The sequence below is a fragment of the Cherax quadricarinatus genome, chromosome 81 (genome assembly GCF_038502225.1).
Source record: "Cherax quadricarinatus isolate ZL_2023a chromosome 81, ASM3850222v1, whole genome shotgun sequence".
Lineage (NCBI taxonomy): Eukaryota > Metazoa > Arthropoda > Malacostraca > Decapoda > Parastacidae > Cherax > Cherax quadricarinatus.
The window spans coordinates 17,158,061-17,175,960 of record NC_091372.1 but is presented as its reverse complement, the minus strand read 5'-3'; the positions used below and the strand labels follow the sequence as shown (position 1 = coordinate 17,175,960).

Below are 17,900 nucleotides of genomic sequence, written 5' to 3'. Positions count from 1 at the left end.
ATTTTGCCCTACTGCCCCCTTCAGTTTCCTCTCCAACACTGTTCTGGGGGTCTGTGGGGGTTGGAGACCTGGTAGTGTTCTGTGGGATTCTACAGCATAGTGTGCGATAGAGGCTGTAAATGTATATTGTGGTTTGTGTTGAGATGGCATGTTTGGCTGTGGGGTTCTGAGTGTGGTTCTTTGTGTGCTTTTGCTTGTTGCTCTGCCCAGCTTGGGTTGTCCTCTGCTGACTCTGTCTTTGTATCTCTTCCTAGCCCCTCTTGCTTCTGTGTCTTCTCCCTCAGCTACTGTTGTTCTGTTCTTGATCTGTCGTGGTCTAGGAACACAATTTTGTATGTTGATGATTCCTTCAGCCATGGTTTCTCTTGCAGGATCTTGTTCTGCACCATTTCTGTCTTGAAAATTTACTATCTCAGTCATGTCCTCCTCACCTATTTCTTTGATAATGTTTTCAATCTCCTGTTTTTCTTTCTTCTGTCTTACATTGTGAGTCCTTTGCTCTCCTGAAGCCCATGAATAACTACTGACTTCTCCCTCTCCTCCTCCCACTGCTTTTCCCTCTGTGTCCTGGGTCCCGTTTGTGCAAAGCCATTATCTCTCTTATTTTTTCCTGTAACTCGTGGTGGCATAGTAATGCCTCTGCATGGAACCTGTCACTTTCTCTACTTTCTCCCCCTTCATTGCTATCTCTGCTCCTAACAGCTCTTCTGCTATGTTCCTTGGCCTTGCTTAGTGGATTGATAGGGCCTTAGTGTAAGTTTTGTCTCCTTATTTTCCATTGGACTAATCATTTAATAGAGGTGTACCTGCTTCAGGTGCCATGTCTCCTTTGAGCAATAGCCCTGTGACTCACTTTAGCATATTTATCTCATATTCTAGAGTCTGTATCCTGGCTTCTGTGGCTTCAGCTTGTGACTCCCATTTCTTCTTCTCTGCCTCCATCCTCTTCTCCATTTTCACAGAAAGCTCACTTAGATTGCTCTCCCACTTTTGTTTCATTCTTTTACATTGCTCTTCCATCCATTCTTCCTTACCAGGACCATCTTTCTTTGATCCCCTGAGCCTTCGACTTTCCCTCTGAGACCCCAGTTTTTTTTAATGAGTTGGGTTTTGTAGTGCACGTGTGTGCTGTTTGTGGGTGTATTTGTGTGTGTGTGTGTGTTAGTGTGTGTGTGTGTGTGTGTGTGTGTGTGTGTGTGTGTGCGTGTGTGTGTGTGTGTGTGTGTGTGTGTGTGTGTGTGTGTGTGTGTGTGTGTGTGTGTGTGTGTGTGTGTGTGTGTGTGTGTGTGTATGTCATGCCTAATAAGCCAGCCTTGTCAAACTGGCAGAACTCCCTTGACAATTTGACTTTTACCCAAAATTACTCTACAGATTCACAATACTTTTTCGTTGACAGTGATAAAGAATGTTTTTATTTTTGGACCAGAACTAATTTAGAAACCTTAATTAAACGGGCATAATTTTATAGCAAAATTCTGCTGTGTATAGTGTAGATATGTTTAAATTTATTTAATATTGCTTCAAATGGATGATATATATGTGTATATATATATATATATATATATATATATATATATATATATATATATATATATATATATATATATATATATATATATATATATATATGCAATAAGATCACAGTAAACAGGTGATTTCAGAATATGCAAAACAACCACTCTGAAAGAATAGAGAAATTCCAAGCGCTTTCGTGACTACTCACATTATCAAGGAACTATGAAAGTGAAGCATCCAAGGAAGCTATATAAGGGGTCCGGCCAGCACCTCACTATCAGATCCCACAACGGTTAAACACCTGACGCGCGCCGGCCCAACTGGACAGGTCCTTTGCACAACTCACCCACAAACTATTCTACCCAAGAAAATTTAAAAATTATTATTTGTCCAATGCTCTATTTATTCATGTAAGAGATTTTAACCATCCAATTGATTTTCAAAAAGTTGAGAAAGTAGTATCAAGCAAGTCCATGGTCGACAGGAATATAATTGAATCTTGTTTCATAAAAGCAGTTTTGACAATAATATGAATATTTCCTTTGGTTTATATAAATTAGATCCATTTATAATTAATAGAATTTGGGAAGAATTTAATAATACACTGGACAAATAATAATTTTTAAATTTTCTTGGGTAGAACAGTTTGTGGGTGAGTTGTGCAAAGGACCTATCCAAGTTGGGTCGGCGCGCGTCAGGTGTTTAACCGTTGTGGGATCTGATAGTGAGGTGTTGGCCAGACCCCTTATATAGCTTCCTTGAATGCTTTACTTTCATAGTTCCTTGATAATGTGAGTAGTCACGAAAGCGCTTGGAATTTCTCTATTCTTTCAGAGTGGTTGTTTTGCATATTCTGAAATCACCTGTTTACTGTGATATTATTGCAAATATATATATATATATATATATATATATATATATATATATATATATATATATATATATATATATATATATATATATATATATATATATATATATATATATATATATTTAATGTTATGGTCACACTGATTTCCACTGATTTACTGTAAAAAAAAAAAATCTGCTAATTAGTTTCCCTGAATCCTTTCATAAATGTTACATTACTCACATTCCAACAGCATATCAAGTCATAAAAACAGTTTGTCTCCACTCACTTCTAACATACTCACGCATGCCTGCTGGAAGTAAAAGCCTCTCGCACACAAAACCTCCAATTTTGCCAAATAAGCCGAACTCAAAAATTATACTTTTCCAAAAAGTTATTTTGCAGATTGATGAGTTTTTTTCATTGTGTCATACATACATTTTCATTTTTGGGCCAAAAGGAATATAGAAACCTCACGAGCATGACACATACATGACCTTGGAAGCTACAGGACTAATTTCATTATCCTCCCATTTGGAATACTAGTTTTTTTCGAGTGGAACACGTATTAATACATCCATGAATGAGTACTGCAGCTGGTCGGGAACCGAACCCCAGATATTTTAGAATTCCTCCCAGGAAACCCAACAAAATTCCGAGACGACTTAGTCCACTCGGCCATCAATGCTTCAGACATCGTGTACCTAGTACCAGTGGACATGTCACCCTTAACTCGAGCACCTATTCACCTAGTTGTGGTTGCAGGGGTCGAGTCATAGCTCCTGGCCCTGCCTCTTCACTGGCCTCTACTGGGTCACTCTACCTGCACCATGAGCTTGATCATACCTCCACAGTCATGTGTGTTTGTAAACCACTCGTTTGTGAGTGTGTTCGTATCTGTAATGCTCGCGAAGACAGGTATTCCAAATGGGAAGACAATGAAATTAGTCCAGTAGCCATGTATGTCTCCAAGTGAAGACATTTTCAATTTCTTCTCCCTCTCTTCTGGCTTCAGTATCCATTCTTATGCCTCTGAGATTTATTAAGTCACTCTAAGAACAATTCCCAGATGTATCAAACGTGTTTTTTTAATCAGTGTTCAAGAAACATTCTCATTCGTAATATTTTAGGGAGAATCTTTGATGATTCCAGGGAGCAATGTTGAACGTCAGCTGTATCAGTATGCATCCTTAAAAACATTTTTTGTATGCTGACAGATTAGTGATGTTTGTCAGCTGCATCAGTCACCACAGCAGCTGATGAATGGTCTCCACCAGCTGGTGGCAGTTGCACAAGCACGAGGATACATCATGCTAGAGTTTGCTTGGATGATACTCAGAGTACACAATGAGGGTGAGTCCTGTGTCAGGACTCTATCTTAAATTGCATTTTAAATTTTTCTTGTATTTACCTTGTTTTTCCAGCCAAAGGGTAAATTTGATTTTCCAGTTGGAAAATTTTGGTTCTGTATTAAAAATTGGTAAACAAATGCGGTAGGTGTCACTGGAGGTACTCATAAACATTAACCAGTCAAAAATTTAGAGAGAGCAGTCGACGCTTGGTACTCAAAACACCTGGGAAAGGCACTTAACTCGACTCACGAAATCGTGATGTCACGATTGCAAACAAACCATACCACGGGTGGGGTTAGAACCCGCGATCAGAGGGACATGAAACTCCAGACCGACGCCTCAGCCACTGGTCCAGTGGCTAAGGCGTCGGTCTGGAGTTTTATGACTCTCTGATCGTGGGTTCTAACCCCACCCGTGGTATGGTTTGAAAGACACTTAAAGTGGAGAGAAGTTGATCAGTTTTTTCTTTATAATAGTGTGATGAATCTCTTAAAATATTCGTTTAAATATAACTAAATTCTGTCAGATTATGAGTTGAAATTTGGGAACAAAAATCTTATGCAGTAATTATGACGCTTCACCATAGTTGTAGTGCTGGACCTGGAGTTTACCTGGAGAGGGTTTCGGGGGGTCAACGCCCCCCGCAGCTCTGTCTGAGACCAGGCCTCATGGTGGATCAGGGTCTGATCAACCATGAGGCCTGACCGCACGCAAACTGACATACGAACCACAGCCTGGTTGATCAGGTACTGACTTCAGGTACCTGCTGGACATAAATAACAAAAAGACACAATACCGTGACTGGAACGATACACAAATAACCCGCACATAAAAGAGAGAAGTTTACGACGACGTTTCGGTCCGACTTGGACCATTGACAAAGTCACACTAACAGAGGTGGAGCAGGACGGCTATATATAGGCAGGAAGAGGTGGAGGTAGAAGTAGTAGTAGTAGTAGTAGTACAAGAATTGTATATAATACCGACAGGATGAAATGACACATGCACAACACCCGGGCATCCCCACCGTAGACGTTTCGCCATCCAGCCAGCCACTGGATGGCGAAACGTCCACAACAAAGACAACCAGACGCCGCACATGTGTCTTAATTTCATCAGTAGTTGTAGTAGTAGTAGAAGAAGAAGAGGTAGTAGTAGTGGTAGTGGTAGAAGTGGGAAATAAGGAAGGCGAGCCAGTCAAATACAAAGGAAGGGGAGCACTGCAAGAGAGCTAGATGCCCACAGAGGGAGAGCAAGCGCACAGAGGTGCGTGAAAGGGGAAGTGGTGAAATAAATGAAGAAGGAACAGAAACACGAGACAGGAGAGAGAAAGACAACCCAGAGGAGAAAAGGAGAGTGGAAAGGGGAAGAGGAAAAAGAAGAAGAAGAAGAAGAAGAAGAAATGAGGATTCAGGTTAAGTCACGGGTGTTCTGAAGTTTGGAGCATTTTACAATGTAGTGGGAGAGGAAGGCATCTACAGAGACGAAGCCAGGGCTAAGGTTCATACAAGGAAAGTTATGTATTAGAGAGGATTCAACTAAACGGCGACTGTTCGAGTTGGAAGTAGGGAAGACAGATTTAGCAGAAGACCAGTCAATAGGATGGCTATGATCTCTGACGTGACAGAAAAGAGCATTGTTAGTGTCGGCAAGCCTAACACTATTTTTGTGCTCCCTAAGTGTGTCAGAAAGAGATCGACCAGTTTCTCCGAAGTATTGAAGAGGACAGGAGGAGCAAGAAATAGAGTAGACACCACGAACATCTGTAGAGGGAGGAGAGGTATGAACGAGATTAGTGCGAAGAGTGTTAGTCTGGCGGAAGGTAAGCTTGATGTCTAAGGGACGGAGAGAATTGTTGAGATTAGAAAGAACATAAGAACATAAGAATGTAGGAACACTGCAGAAGGCCTACTGGCCCATACGAGGCAGGTCCTTATCAAAACGACATCTACCTAAAGCTACTCAAGAAACAACTCCCGCACCCCCCAACACCAATCAAACCCAGCCCCTCCCGCTCATATATTTGTCCAGTCTCTTCTTAAAGCTACCCAAGGTCCTAGCCTCTATCACCCCACTGGGAAGACTGTTCCACGCATCTACAACTCTGTTAGAAAACCAGTACTTACCTATGTCCTTTCTAAATCTAAATTTATCCAACTTAAATCCATTATTCCTGGTTCTTACCTGGTTCGACACCCTCAGTACTTTATTAATGTCTCCCTTGTTTATGCCCGTCATCCACTTATACACTTCAATGATATCTCCCCTCATTCTACGCCTCTCCAGAGAGTGGAGATTTAAGGCTTTAAGTCTATCTTCATACGGGAGGTTCCTTACACAGTAAATCATTTTAGTCATTCTTCTCTGTATGTTCTCTAATGAGTCTATGTCCATCCTGTAGTAAGGGGACCAAAACTGAGCAGCATAATCTAAATGAGGCCTCACTAGTGATGTATAGAGCTGTAAAATAACTTTTGGACTTCTGTTACTTATACTTCTTGAGATAAATCCAAGTAATCTGTTGGCCTTGTTGCGCACACTGAGGCACTGCTGTCTTGGCTTTAGATTTCTGCTTACCATGACTCCCAAGTCTTTTTCACATTCTGTATGACCAAGCTCTACTTCACCTAGATTATAGCTTCGAGGGTTATTTTCATTACCAAGGGCAAGTACCTTACACTTATCCACATTAAACTTCATCTGCCATTTCTCAGACCAAGACATTAATTTGTTCAAATCGTCCTGGAGTTCATTGATATCCTCCTCAGAGTGAATTATACGGCCTATCTTTGTATCATCAGCAAACTTACTCATGTCACTAGTAATCCCTTCATCAAGGTCATTAATGTAAATTATGAACAAGAGAGGGCCTAAAACTGATCCTTGTGGAACGCCACTAGTGACTAATCCCCATTCAGATTTCACTCCATTAATGGTAACTCTCTGCTTTCTATTGGTAAGCCATGCCTCAATCCATGCTAGAACTTTACCTCCTATACCATGAGCTGCCACTTTTCTTAAGAGTCTCTTGTGAGGTACTCTGTCGAAGGCTTTACTAAAATCCAAATAAACAATATCATATTCCTTATCACTGTCAACTGCCTCAAATGTTCTATTGAAGAACGTCAGTAAGTTTGTCAGGCAGGAACGACCTCTCGTGAATCCATGCTGAGATTCATTTATCAAGTTATGCTCTTCAAGGTGACTTCTGATAATGTCAGCTATAATTGATTCTAATAACTTGCCCACTATAGATGTCAGGCTTATTGGACGGTAATTTGAAGGAGTGGACTTATCCCCTGATTTGAATATAGGAACCACATTAGCCATCTTCCACATCTCTGGCACAACACTGGTAAGGATGGACGCATTGAATACACTCGTTAATGGCTGACTAAGCTCCATCTTGCATTCCTTAAGTACCCTTGAAAACAACTCATCGGGTCCCGGGGACTTATTTTGTTTCAGTTTGTCTATCTGTTTAATAACCTTGTCCCTCGTGACAGTAATATTAGTTAACTTAAATTCATCAGGAACTAAATAATTGTTAATTACTGGAATCTCATTTACATCTTCCTGTGTAAAAACTGACAAAAAATAGTCATTAAATAAGGAACACATTTCCAGTTCATTATCCGTCAGCTGTCCATTCCCAGATTTCAGAGGTCCTACTTTTTCCTTCACCTTCGTCCTATACACTTGAAAGAACCGGAAATGTAGGGAAGGCAGAGGACAGAGGAGTTCCCAGGAGTAGAGAGTTTGGGAGAGAAGAAACTACGTTTAGCACGTGAGAGGGCAGAGTCTATGAAATGGGAAGGGTAGCTAAGATGGGAAAACGAATTATGAAGAGTGGAAATTTCTGCTGGAAGGAACTGAGGATCACAGATGTGGAGGGCACGGAGAAAGAGGGAGATAAGAACACTTTTCTTGACAGGGGAAGCATGATAGGAAAAGTAGTGAATGTACATGCTACTGTTCATAGGTTTACGGTAAACGGAGAAGGCAAAACCTGTATCTGAGAGGTGGACATGACATCAAGGAAAGGAAGTAAGGAATTAGATTCCCATTCAGCTTTAAACTTAATGGAAGGGGCAAGATTGTTAAGAGCTTCAAGAAAAGGTTGGAAGAGACTGGAGTCATGAGGCTCCGCTATGTGGATGACATCTTTGCTCTGTGGCCTCATGACTCCAGTCTCTTCCAACCTTTTCTTGAAGCTCTTAACAATCTTGCCCCTTCCATTAAGTTTAAAGCTGAATGGGAATCTAATTCCTTGCTTCCTTTCCTTGATGTCCATGTCCACCGCTCAGATACAGGTTTTTCCTTTTCCGTTTACCGAAAACCTATGCACAGTGGCATGTACATTCACTACTTTTCCTATCATGCTTCCCCTGTCAAGAAAAGTGTTCTTATCTCCCTCTTTCTCCGTGCCCTCCGCATCTGTGATCCTCAGTTCCTTCCAGCAGAAATTTCCACTCTTCATAATTCGTTCTCCCGTCTTGGCTACCCTTCCCATTTCATAGACTCTGCCCTCTCACGTGCTAAACGCAATTTCTTCTCTCCCAAACTCTCTACTCATGGGAACTCTTCTATCCTCTGCCTTCCCTACATTTCCGGTCTTTCTAATCTCAACAATTCTCTCCGTCCCTTAGACATCAAGCTTACCTTCCGCCAGACTAACACTCTTCGCACTAATCTCGTTCATACCTCTCCTCCCTCTACAGATGTTCCTGGTGTCTACTCTATTTCTTGCTCCTCCTGTCCTCTTCAATACTTCGGAGAAACTGGTCGATCTCTTTCTGACAGACTTAGGGAGCACAAAAATAGTGTTAGGCTTGCCGACACTAACAATGCTCTTTTCTGTCACGTCAGAGATCATAGCCATCCTATTGACTGGTCTTCTGCTAAAACTGTCTTCCCTACTTCCAACTCGAACAGTCGCCGTTTAGTTGAATCCTCTCTAATACACAACTTTCCTTGTATGAACCTTAGCCCTGGCTTCGTCTCTGTAGATGCCTTCCTCTCCCACTACATTGTAAAATGCTCCAAACTTCAGAACACCCGTGACTTAACCTGAATCCTCATTTCTTCTTCTTCTTCTTCTTCTTCTTCTTCTTCTTCTTCTTCTTCTTCTTCTTCTTCTTCCTCTTCCCCTTTCCACTCTCCTTTTCTCCTCTGGGTTGTCTTTCTCTCTCCTGTCTCGTGTTTCTGTTCCTTCTTCATTTATTTTATTTCACCACTTCCCCTTTCACGCACCTCTGTGCGCTTGCTCTCCCTCTGTGGGTTTCCAGCTCTCTTGCAGTGCTCCCCTTCCTTTGTATTTGACTGGCTCGCCTTCCTTATTTCCCACTTCTACCACGACCACTACTACTACCTCTTCTTCTTCTACTACTACTACAACTACTGATGAAATTAAGACACATGTGCGGCGTCTGGTTGTCTTTGTTGTGGACGTTTCGCCATCCAGTGGCTGGCTGGATGGCGAAACGTCTACGGTGGGGATGCCCGGGTGTTGTGCATGTGTCATTTCATCCTGTCGGTATTATATACAATTCTTGTACTACTACTACTACTACTACTACTACTACTACTACTACTACTACTACTACTACTACTACTACTACTACTACCACCTCCACCTCTTCCTGCCTATATATAGCCGTCCTGCTCCACCTCTGTTAGTGTGACTTTGTCAATGGTCCAAGTCGGACCGAAACGTCGTCGTAAGCTTCTCTCTTTTATGTGCGGGTTATTTGTGTACCTGCAGGACCTAAGCTTCTCTCTTTTATGTGCGGGTTATTTGTGTACCTGCAGGACCTAAGCTTCTCTCTTTTATGTGCGGGTTATTTGTGTACCTGCAGGACCACAGAACACATCTCAGAATGCTGGTAGTTAAGGACAGTTTCTTTCATAATAGATCCTCTGTCGATCAGTTTTTTTATTAAGGATTTCAGGTTCATCCGAATTATCTACAGATAATTTCTCATCGTTAAGTAAGTAAGTAAGTAAGTAAGTAAGTAACTAAGTAAGTAAGTAAATTTATTCAGGTATACACAATACAGTTACATAGAATTATCATACATAGCTCTGGTGGCCTGGTGGTTAACGCTCTGGCTTCACACGGTGAGGGCCTGGGTTCGATTCCCAGCCAGAGTAGAAACATTGGACGAGTTTCTTTCCACCTGTTGTCTATGTTCCCCATCAGTAAAATGGGTACCTGTGTGTTAGTCGACTGGTGTGGGTCGCATCCTGGGACACTGACCTAAGGAGGCCTGGTCACAGACCGGGCCGCGGGGGCGTTGACCCCCGGAACTCTCTCCAGATAAACTCCAGGTAGCAGCATATGTGTAGAGAACCTGGGATAACCCAAAAAAGTCAGACAGAGTGACTTAGTGACTTATATTTGGAATTCTCGATAGGTTAAATTAATTTTGATCAGATTAGGGTATGTTTGGTTAAGCTAATATACATATATTTACGTATAAGTAAACGACAATAATTAACAAATAAAAGACAAGTCTCAAAAAGTTTTATTGCCAAGAGTATTTGCATTGTCTTAAATGCTAAAAACAATGGAGAATGGGTCGCTGTTTTAGCCACCCAGGGAGGCAGTACTGTTCTCGGAGATAATTCCTTACCTGCCCCATTCCTAGCTCACCGATCATGCTATTTCCTATTTCTGTTCAATATAAAATATGCACCCGGGTTGCAGGAGAGGGTTAGCACTCTTGATTTTCTCATCCATGAAATTCGGCAGCATTAGGTACCCTCTGCTCGAAATGGAAGTCGAAAAAAAAAATTTAATCTTATACCCTATAAGTCCTGAGACATCCACTAAAATGCTTAAGCCCCAGATACATCTTATAAAATGCTTATGTACTGGTAATCATAGGGTATTCATACATAGTTTTAAGCTCAGGTATGAGTTAGTTTAATATGTTTATTATGCACCCCATACCCATCCTGTGGGTGGTAGTCACCCCATACCCATCCTGTGGGCGGTAGTCACCACATACCCATCCTGTGGGCGGTAATCACCACATACCCATCCTGTGGGCGGTAGTCACCACATACCCATCCTGTGGGTGGTAGTCACCACATACCCATCCTGTGGGTGGTAGTCACCACATACCCATCCTGTGGGCTGTAGTCACCACATACCCATCCTGTGGGCGGTAGTCAAAAGATTACAGAGGTACATAATTGGTCCAGGGACTAGACTCCAAAGTTTTGATAGCTGAGCAAGTTACAAAGGTAATGAACTCACAATTTACAAAGGTAATGAACTCACAATTTACAAAGGTAATGAACTCACAATTTACAAAGGTAATGAACTCACAATTTACAAAGGTAATGAACTCACAATTTACAAAGGTAATGAACTCACAATTTACAAAGGTAATGAACTCACAATTTACAAAGGTAATGAACTCACAATTTACAAAGGTAATGAACTCACAATTTACAAAGGTAATGAACTCACAATTTACAAAGGTAATGAACTCACAATTTACAAAGGTAATGAACTCACAATTTACAAAGGTAATGAACTCACAATTTACAAAGGTAATGAACTCCAGGTAGGTCTGGTCACAATCATGACAAGTTACAAAGGTATTTACAGATTACAGAGGTACATAATGGGTCCAGGGACTGGGCCCCCAAAGTTTTGATAGCTGAACTAGGTACAAAGGTAATGAACTCACAAGTTACAAAGGTAATGAATTCTGTAAGAATGGTTACTTACGTTTATACATGGCTACAAACAGGTATAAGCAGTGAAAAAATGAACCTAGTAGTGACCAGGGAAAAATTACCGTTGGCCAAGCTGCTGTGTGAGTGACGTAACATTATACATATACATTGTGATATGTATATGGGGTAAAATACCAGTGTTAATTACCAGAAACAAAAAAATACTGAAGTGTTGCAGTGTGGGACACTGTACTTGTCCTGGTGTTGACAAGTATTTCAGTGTTCAAACTGAGGTTCAAGTCTCCACATATAATGAAATGACTAGAAAACCGATACATAGTGGAAAGATATAGTGAATGTAAACTGTTAGTGGAACGACTCGAGGATAGTGATTCAACATAACAGAAGTGTCCCCGTGGTCTGGTGGCAAGACCTCTCACTTCACACGGTGAGGGTCCAGGTTCGATTTCCGGCGAAGGGTTGGAAACATTGGAAGTGTTTCCTTACGCTAGTTGTCCATGTTCACCCGTCAGTATAATGGGTACCTGGGTGTTAGTGGACTGGTGTGGGTGGCATCCTGGGTGTTAGTGGACTGGTGTGGGTCGCATCCTGGGTGTTAGTGGACTGGTGTGGGTCGCATCCTGGGTGTTAGTGGACTGGTGTGGGTCACATCCTGGGTGTTAGTGGACTGGTGTGGGTCGCATCCTGGGTGTTAGTGGACTGGTGTGGGTGGCATCCTGGGTGTTAGTGGACTGGTGTGGGTGGCATCCTGGGTGTTAGTGGACTGGTGTGGGTCGCATCCTGGGTGTTAGTGGACTGGTGTGGGTGGCATCCTGGGTGTTAGTGGACTGGTGTGGGTGGCATCCTGGGTGTTAGTGGACTGGTGTGGGTGGCATCCTGGGTGTTAGTGGACTGGTGTGGGTGGCATCCTGGGTGTTAGTGGACTGGTGTGGGTCGCATCCTGGGTGTTAGTGGACTGGTGTGGGTGGCATCCTGGGTGTTAGTGAACTGGTGTGGGTGGCATCCTGGGTGTTAGTGGACTGGTGTGGGTCGCATCCTGGGTGTTAGTGGACTGGTGTGGGTGGCATCCTGGGTGTTAGTGGACTGGTGTGGGTCACATCCTGGGTGTTAGTGGACTGGTGTGGGTCGCATCCTGGGTGTTAGTGGACTGGTGTGGGTGGCATCCTGGGTGTTAGTGGACTGGTGTGGGTGGCATCCTGGGTGTTAGTGGACTGGTGTGGGTCACATCCTGGGTGTTAGTGGACTGGTGTGGGTCGCATCCTGGGTGTTAGTGGACTGGTGTGGGTGGCATCCTGGGTGTTAGTGGACTGGTGTGGGTGGCATCCTGGGTGTTAGTGGACTGGTGTGGGTCACATCCTGGGTGTTAGTGGACTGGTGTGGGTCGCATCCTGGGTGTTAGTGGACTGGTGTGGGTGGCATCCTGGGTGTTAGTGGACTGGTGTGGGTGGCATCCTGGGTGTTAGTGGATTGGTGTGGGTGGCATCCTGGGTGTTAGTGGACTGGTGTGGGTGGCATCCTGGGTGTTAGTGGATTGGTGTGGGTGGCATCCTGGGACAAAACTGACCTAATTTGCCCGAAATACTGTGCATAACAAGCGGCGTTCTATATAGTAGTATGTCATTGATGTCAGCTATGGTCTGTATACCTTGTACATGTACTTGTATACCTTGTACATGTACTTGTATACCTTGTACATGTACTTGTATACCTTGTACATGTACTTGTATACCTTGTACATGTACTTGTATACCTTGTACATGTACTTGTATACCTTGTACATGTACTTGTATACCTTGTACATGTACTTGTATACCTTGTACATGTACTTGTATACCTTGTACATGTACTTGTATACCTTGTACATGTACTTGTATACCTTGTACATGTACTTGTATACCTTGTACATGTACTTGTATACCTTGTACATGTACTTGTATACCTTGTACATGTACTTGTATACCTTGTACATGTACTTGTATACCTTGTACATGTACTTGTATACCTTGTACATGTACTTGTATACCTTGTACATGTACTTGTATACCTTGTACATGTACTTGTATACCTTGTACATGTACTTGTATACCTTGTACATGTACTTGTATACCTTGTACATGTACTTGTATACCTTGTACATGTACTTGTATACCTTGTACATGTACTTGTATACCTTGTACATGTACTTGTATACCTTGTACATGTACTTGTATACCTTGTACATGTACTTGTATACCTTGTACATGTACTTGTATACCTTGTACATGTACTTGTATACCTTGTACATGTACTTGTATACCTTGTACATGTACTTGTATACCTTGTACATGTACTTGTATACCTTGTACATGTACTTGTATACCTTGTACATGTACTTGTATACCTTGTACATGTACTTGTATACCTTGTACATGTACTTGTAGTAAGTAAAGATATTATTAAAATGTGGCATCACATGCGAGAAGTGCGATGTACCCTGGGGTAGTATGTTACAGCCATACGTCTGGCAGTGTTACCAGGCAACTACAAAGGCCCACAATATAACACCATATACCCCACACACCACAATAACACAATCCCTCTAACACTCATCCCTCTAGCACCTCACCACCTGAGTGTACAGCAGAAAGGTAAAGTGAAAATGAGTTTTTTTTTGGTACCCAGATTGCAAGTAGGATACAGGCATAACAAAAAAAGGCACAATACCATGACTGAAACGATACATAAATAACCCGTACATAGAAGAGAGGAGCTTATGACGACGTTTCGGTCGTCGTAAGCTTCTCTCTTGTATGTGCGGGTTATTTGTGTATAGGATACAGGCAGGATGGCAGTACAGTATACCTGTTGGACATGTGAAAAGGTCCTCGGGTGTTGAGAAATGGCATTACCAGCTAAGTTTAAAGAGTTTGAACTTAACTTAGAAAGACAGCTCATCGCTTGCACAGCCGCCCCTGCAGACGAGGTCTTGAGAAGCTGTCGAAGTCATCTCTCAACGGGCTGTAAAGATTTATAATTTGTAAGATTATAAATTACCCCTAGGGGGTGTTATTGCAGCATATTTCATTCACTGATGGCTGACAAATTACATACTTGTTTGGACTCAAAAGTCCGCACCTTACTGCCGACTATAGGTTGATTACAAACTCCTTGCGACTCAAGAACTGCGCAGTCCCCCGTACTACAAGAAATCCGTAACTTACCTTGCTCTTGTAGCGTGAGCTATGGTGTTCTTCACACCATCGACAGATATCGGTGACTTGATAGAAGCTGAAGTGTCCTTGGATGTCCACGTCTTCCATAGTCTAGGAATACGCACACTGGTACACTGTGTTCCACTAGATTTGTCTTTATTGTTCACAATCTTATCACTAAAGAAGCTGATCACACTTCTCTTAAGTGTTTATTGTGTTTTATGAGATTCTTTGTTCACACTAACACACAGATCGTTCTTTGTTGGTTATCCTGGCGTCAGTGTCACTCTCAGTAGAGTCAAAAGTAATCTGAAGATGCCACAGCACCCCATGCTGTCACTGCCCCTTGCACAAAGGAAAAGCTGACATAGTACTTTTGCTTCCTTGCCACTTCCTCGATGAAGCAAAGCAGAATGTTTGATTCTTGCTGTCTTAAGCATAGACAACAATGTCCACTATCTTTACTATGGTAATAAAGTGGGAGCAGGATTTTCCTTAATTGTCCTGCTAAAGTAAGAGATGTACTGTCTCTTATTAAAATACACTCTGCAACACTTGACAGCAAGGAGCCGCGGTGGCTTGACCACATCGCATACTTGTACTGCATCTGTGATCAATTACTCACTGTAGCAGTAAACAAGATGCTTGTCCCTTCTGAGAGGGCTGGGCCCCTCAGGGCTGAAAGGGCTGAAAGGGCTGAAGGGGGCTGATACCCCCCTCCTGGAGAAATTTTCTCCACACTGGGGGGCGGCGGAGGTTCGCTGCAGGTGAACTATTCATCACTTAACATTAATTTGATTTTCTCACTCGCCACCACTGCTGCTTGTCTTTTCTGAACAGCTTTGGTCTGTGCGGTTTCTGGAGAATCACTAATATTGTTTTCAACACTGTGTAATTCTAACGGCACTAGTTTATTTATTGTCCGCTTATTCACTTCACCTTTGCTTAAAATCATGTCTCTTGTGAAAGAATAAACACTACATCCAAAAATGACATCCAACTAGCAAGGTGCTTCTGGATCTGCAATAAGGATATGGAACTTTGGACAGGTGTGAGGAAAGTGCTCAGGAGAGTAATAAATAATAAACATGAAAACAAGAGAGGAGTAAAAACTAACATTCAGAATGCCCAGTTTGCATCAGATGTCCCAAAAATGACACCCACTGGAAAAAATACAAGAAACAAAAACATCAGCTTGCTCAGCCCCCAGCCCTAGGGCTGACCCAGACCCAGCCTCCAGCCTTAGTGCTAATCCAGATTCGGCTAAAGACTCTACCAGAGCCACCACAGCCAGAGCTCCTATCACAGCTGTAGTAGAGGAGGAGTCTTCCTCCAGGGAAAATGTTGGCCTCCTGAAAACAGATTGCAGTGTGTCTGGTTTGGTTATCGAAGATTCTAGTGCAGTTCTAGGATCTGCATTGATTGGGAATACATCCACCACGAACTGTATCCAACCAAAAGCAAAATGGTGCAAATTCTATGCTAGGGGCAACTATAAACATGGAATATTGGGAAAAACAACTGGGACATACAACTTTGAGAATCCTAAAAAGTGCTGCGGCCTCTGGACTATAGGAGTGTGTTGCTCTCCCTCTGGAAAATTCTCCCACCCTGAGATTTGGCACTCTTCAGTCCTCCAAAAGCAATGTTATAACACCACCTGCCCTTCATACCACTCAAAAGGGACAAGGAGGTACGCACCCCATAAACAAACCATAGCAGTGATTTTTTAGTGGCAGGAAACGAAGAAAGATAATGGAAAGAAATAACCAGAATGGTTCAACACTTTGGAGCCTTGCTGAACTGGAGGCACAGCTAATGGCTTCCCTTCCATGGCCGTCTAGAATCACAACTACTGATGTCAACAATAAAATCCTCCCAACAAACACGCAACATGACCTCATATTTGATAATATACAGGGCCTTAAGCCATCCACCAACAACAAAATACTTTTCATCAGTGGACTTCTAGGGGAGTCAAATGCAATGTTTGCAGCCTTCACAGAGACCCACCCAAAAGATCACTTTGACAATGAAATATAGGTAACTGGGCACAACCTTTTCAGATGCGACAAAAAGAACAGGAAACAAGGGAGGAAGGGGGAGGGTTGGCCTGTAGTTGAAGTTCTAACAATAAAGATAGAGAACCAAAACTTAGTCATTGTGCTTGTATATAAACCACCAGATGCAACTTCATAACAGTTCAAGGAACAGCTATTGAAAGTTGACTGTCTGGAAAACCTTCCAGATACATCTCCAGACATCTTGCTACTTCATGATTTCAATCTAAGACGTACAAAATGGAAGAATGTAGCAAATATTGTAGCAAAAATAATCCTTGGAGGCAGCTCAAATGAAAGGTCACACACACACACACATGAGCTGCTGAGTTTCTGCAATAAACACAACCCTAAGTCAGCAGATAGTGGAGCCAACATGACTGGAGAACACACTAGACCTAATTTTCATAATGAAGACCTGGTAAGAAACATAACTATATCAAAAACAACTAATTGTGACCACAATATAATATGCACAGGGATCCTGACCAGCAAAATCATACAGTTATGAAGGAGCTTTCACCAAATTCAACTTTAACAACAAGAACATCAACTGGAACCAGGTAAACCATGTCTTAAACGAAATATTTTGGGAAGATATTTTATATAACATAGACCCCAACTTATACCTTGAGGAGATAAGAAGTAAACTTGAGAGAGAGAGATGCTCCCTCTACAGGAGAAGGTGAAGAATCACTGAGCTTCTCAAGAATGCTGGATTATTTAATTATCTGATACGTGGATAGAAGCGCTAACCAAAAAGACTCATACAGAATCCAGGAGAGGCATGAGGAACTAAAAGCAATTAGTGAAATTGAAAGACGAAATATTTCTCTTCATATGCCAAAAACAAGGCAAAAACCTCATCTAGTATAGGGCTCCTGCTCAGACAAGATGAGACTTACACAGAAGACAACAAAGAAATGAGATACTGAAATCTCATTAGCGAGCCACTAATCCTTCTAAAAATCGAAAATCCAAATATTTTTTCATGAATGAACTTCAAACCCCTGTGAATGTATGCCAGATTTCTGACGTAACCTTAACTCCACAAGACTAATACAGCTTTAAATGTAAATATGTAAAATGGCATATATGTAAAATGAAAAAAAAAACGAATCTTGTAATTAAAAACTTGTGTTGTAAACAACAAAAAATTGTGGATAGTTGATAATTGAAAAACAACTGGTATATTTTAACATAATATTGTTTAAAAGAG

At 41.9% G+C, this 17,900-nt stretch overlaps 1 protein-coding gene across 2 annotated transcripts in view; it reads left to right on the top strand.

Moving 5' to 3' along the window:
* Window positions 1-17,900, top strand: part of LOC128706306 (uncharacterized) — a 160,609-nt gene that overhangs the window by 69,921 nt on the left and 72,788 nt on the right. For both annotated transcript variants that reach the window (XM_070102475.1, XM_070102477.1), the window contains exon 6: window positions 3,583-3,718. In XM_070102475.1, the coding sequence (XP_069958576.1) occupies window positions 3,583-3,718 (136 nt within the window). The remainder of the gene's footprint in view (window positions 1-3,582; window positions 3,719-17,900) is intronic.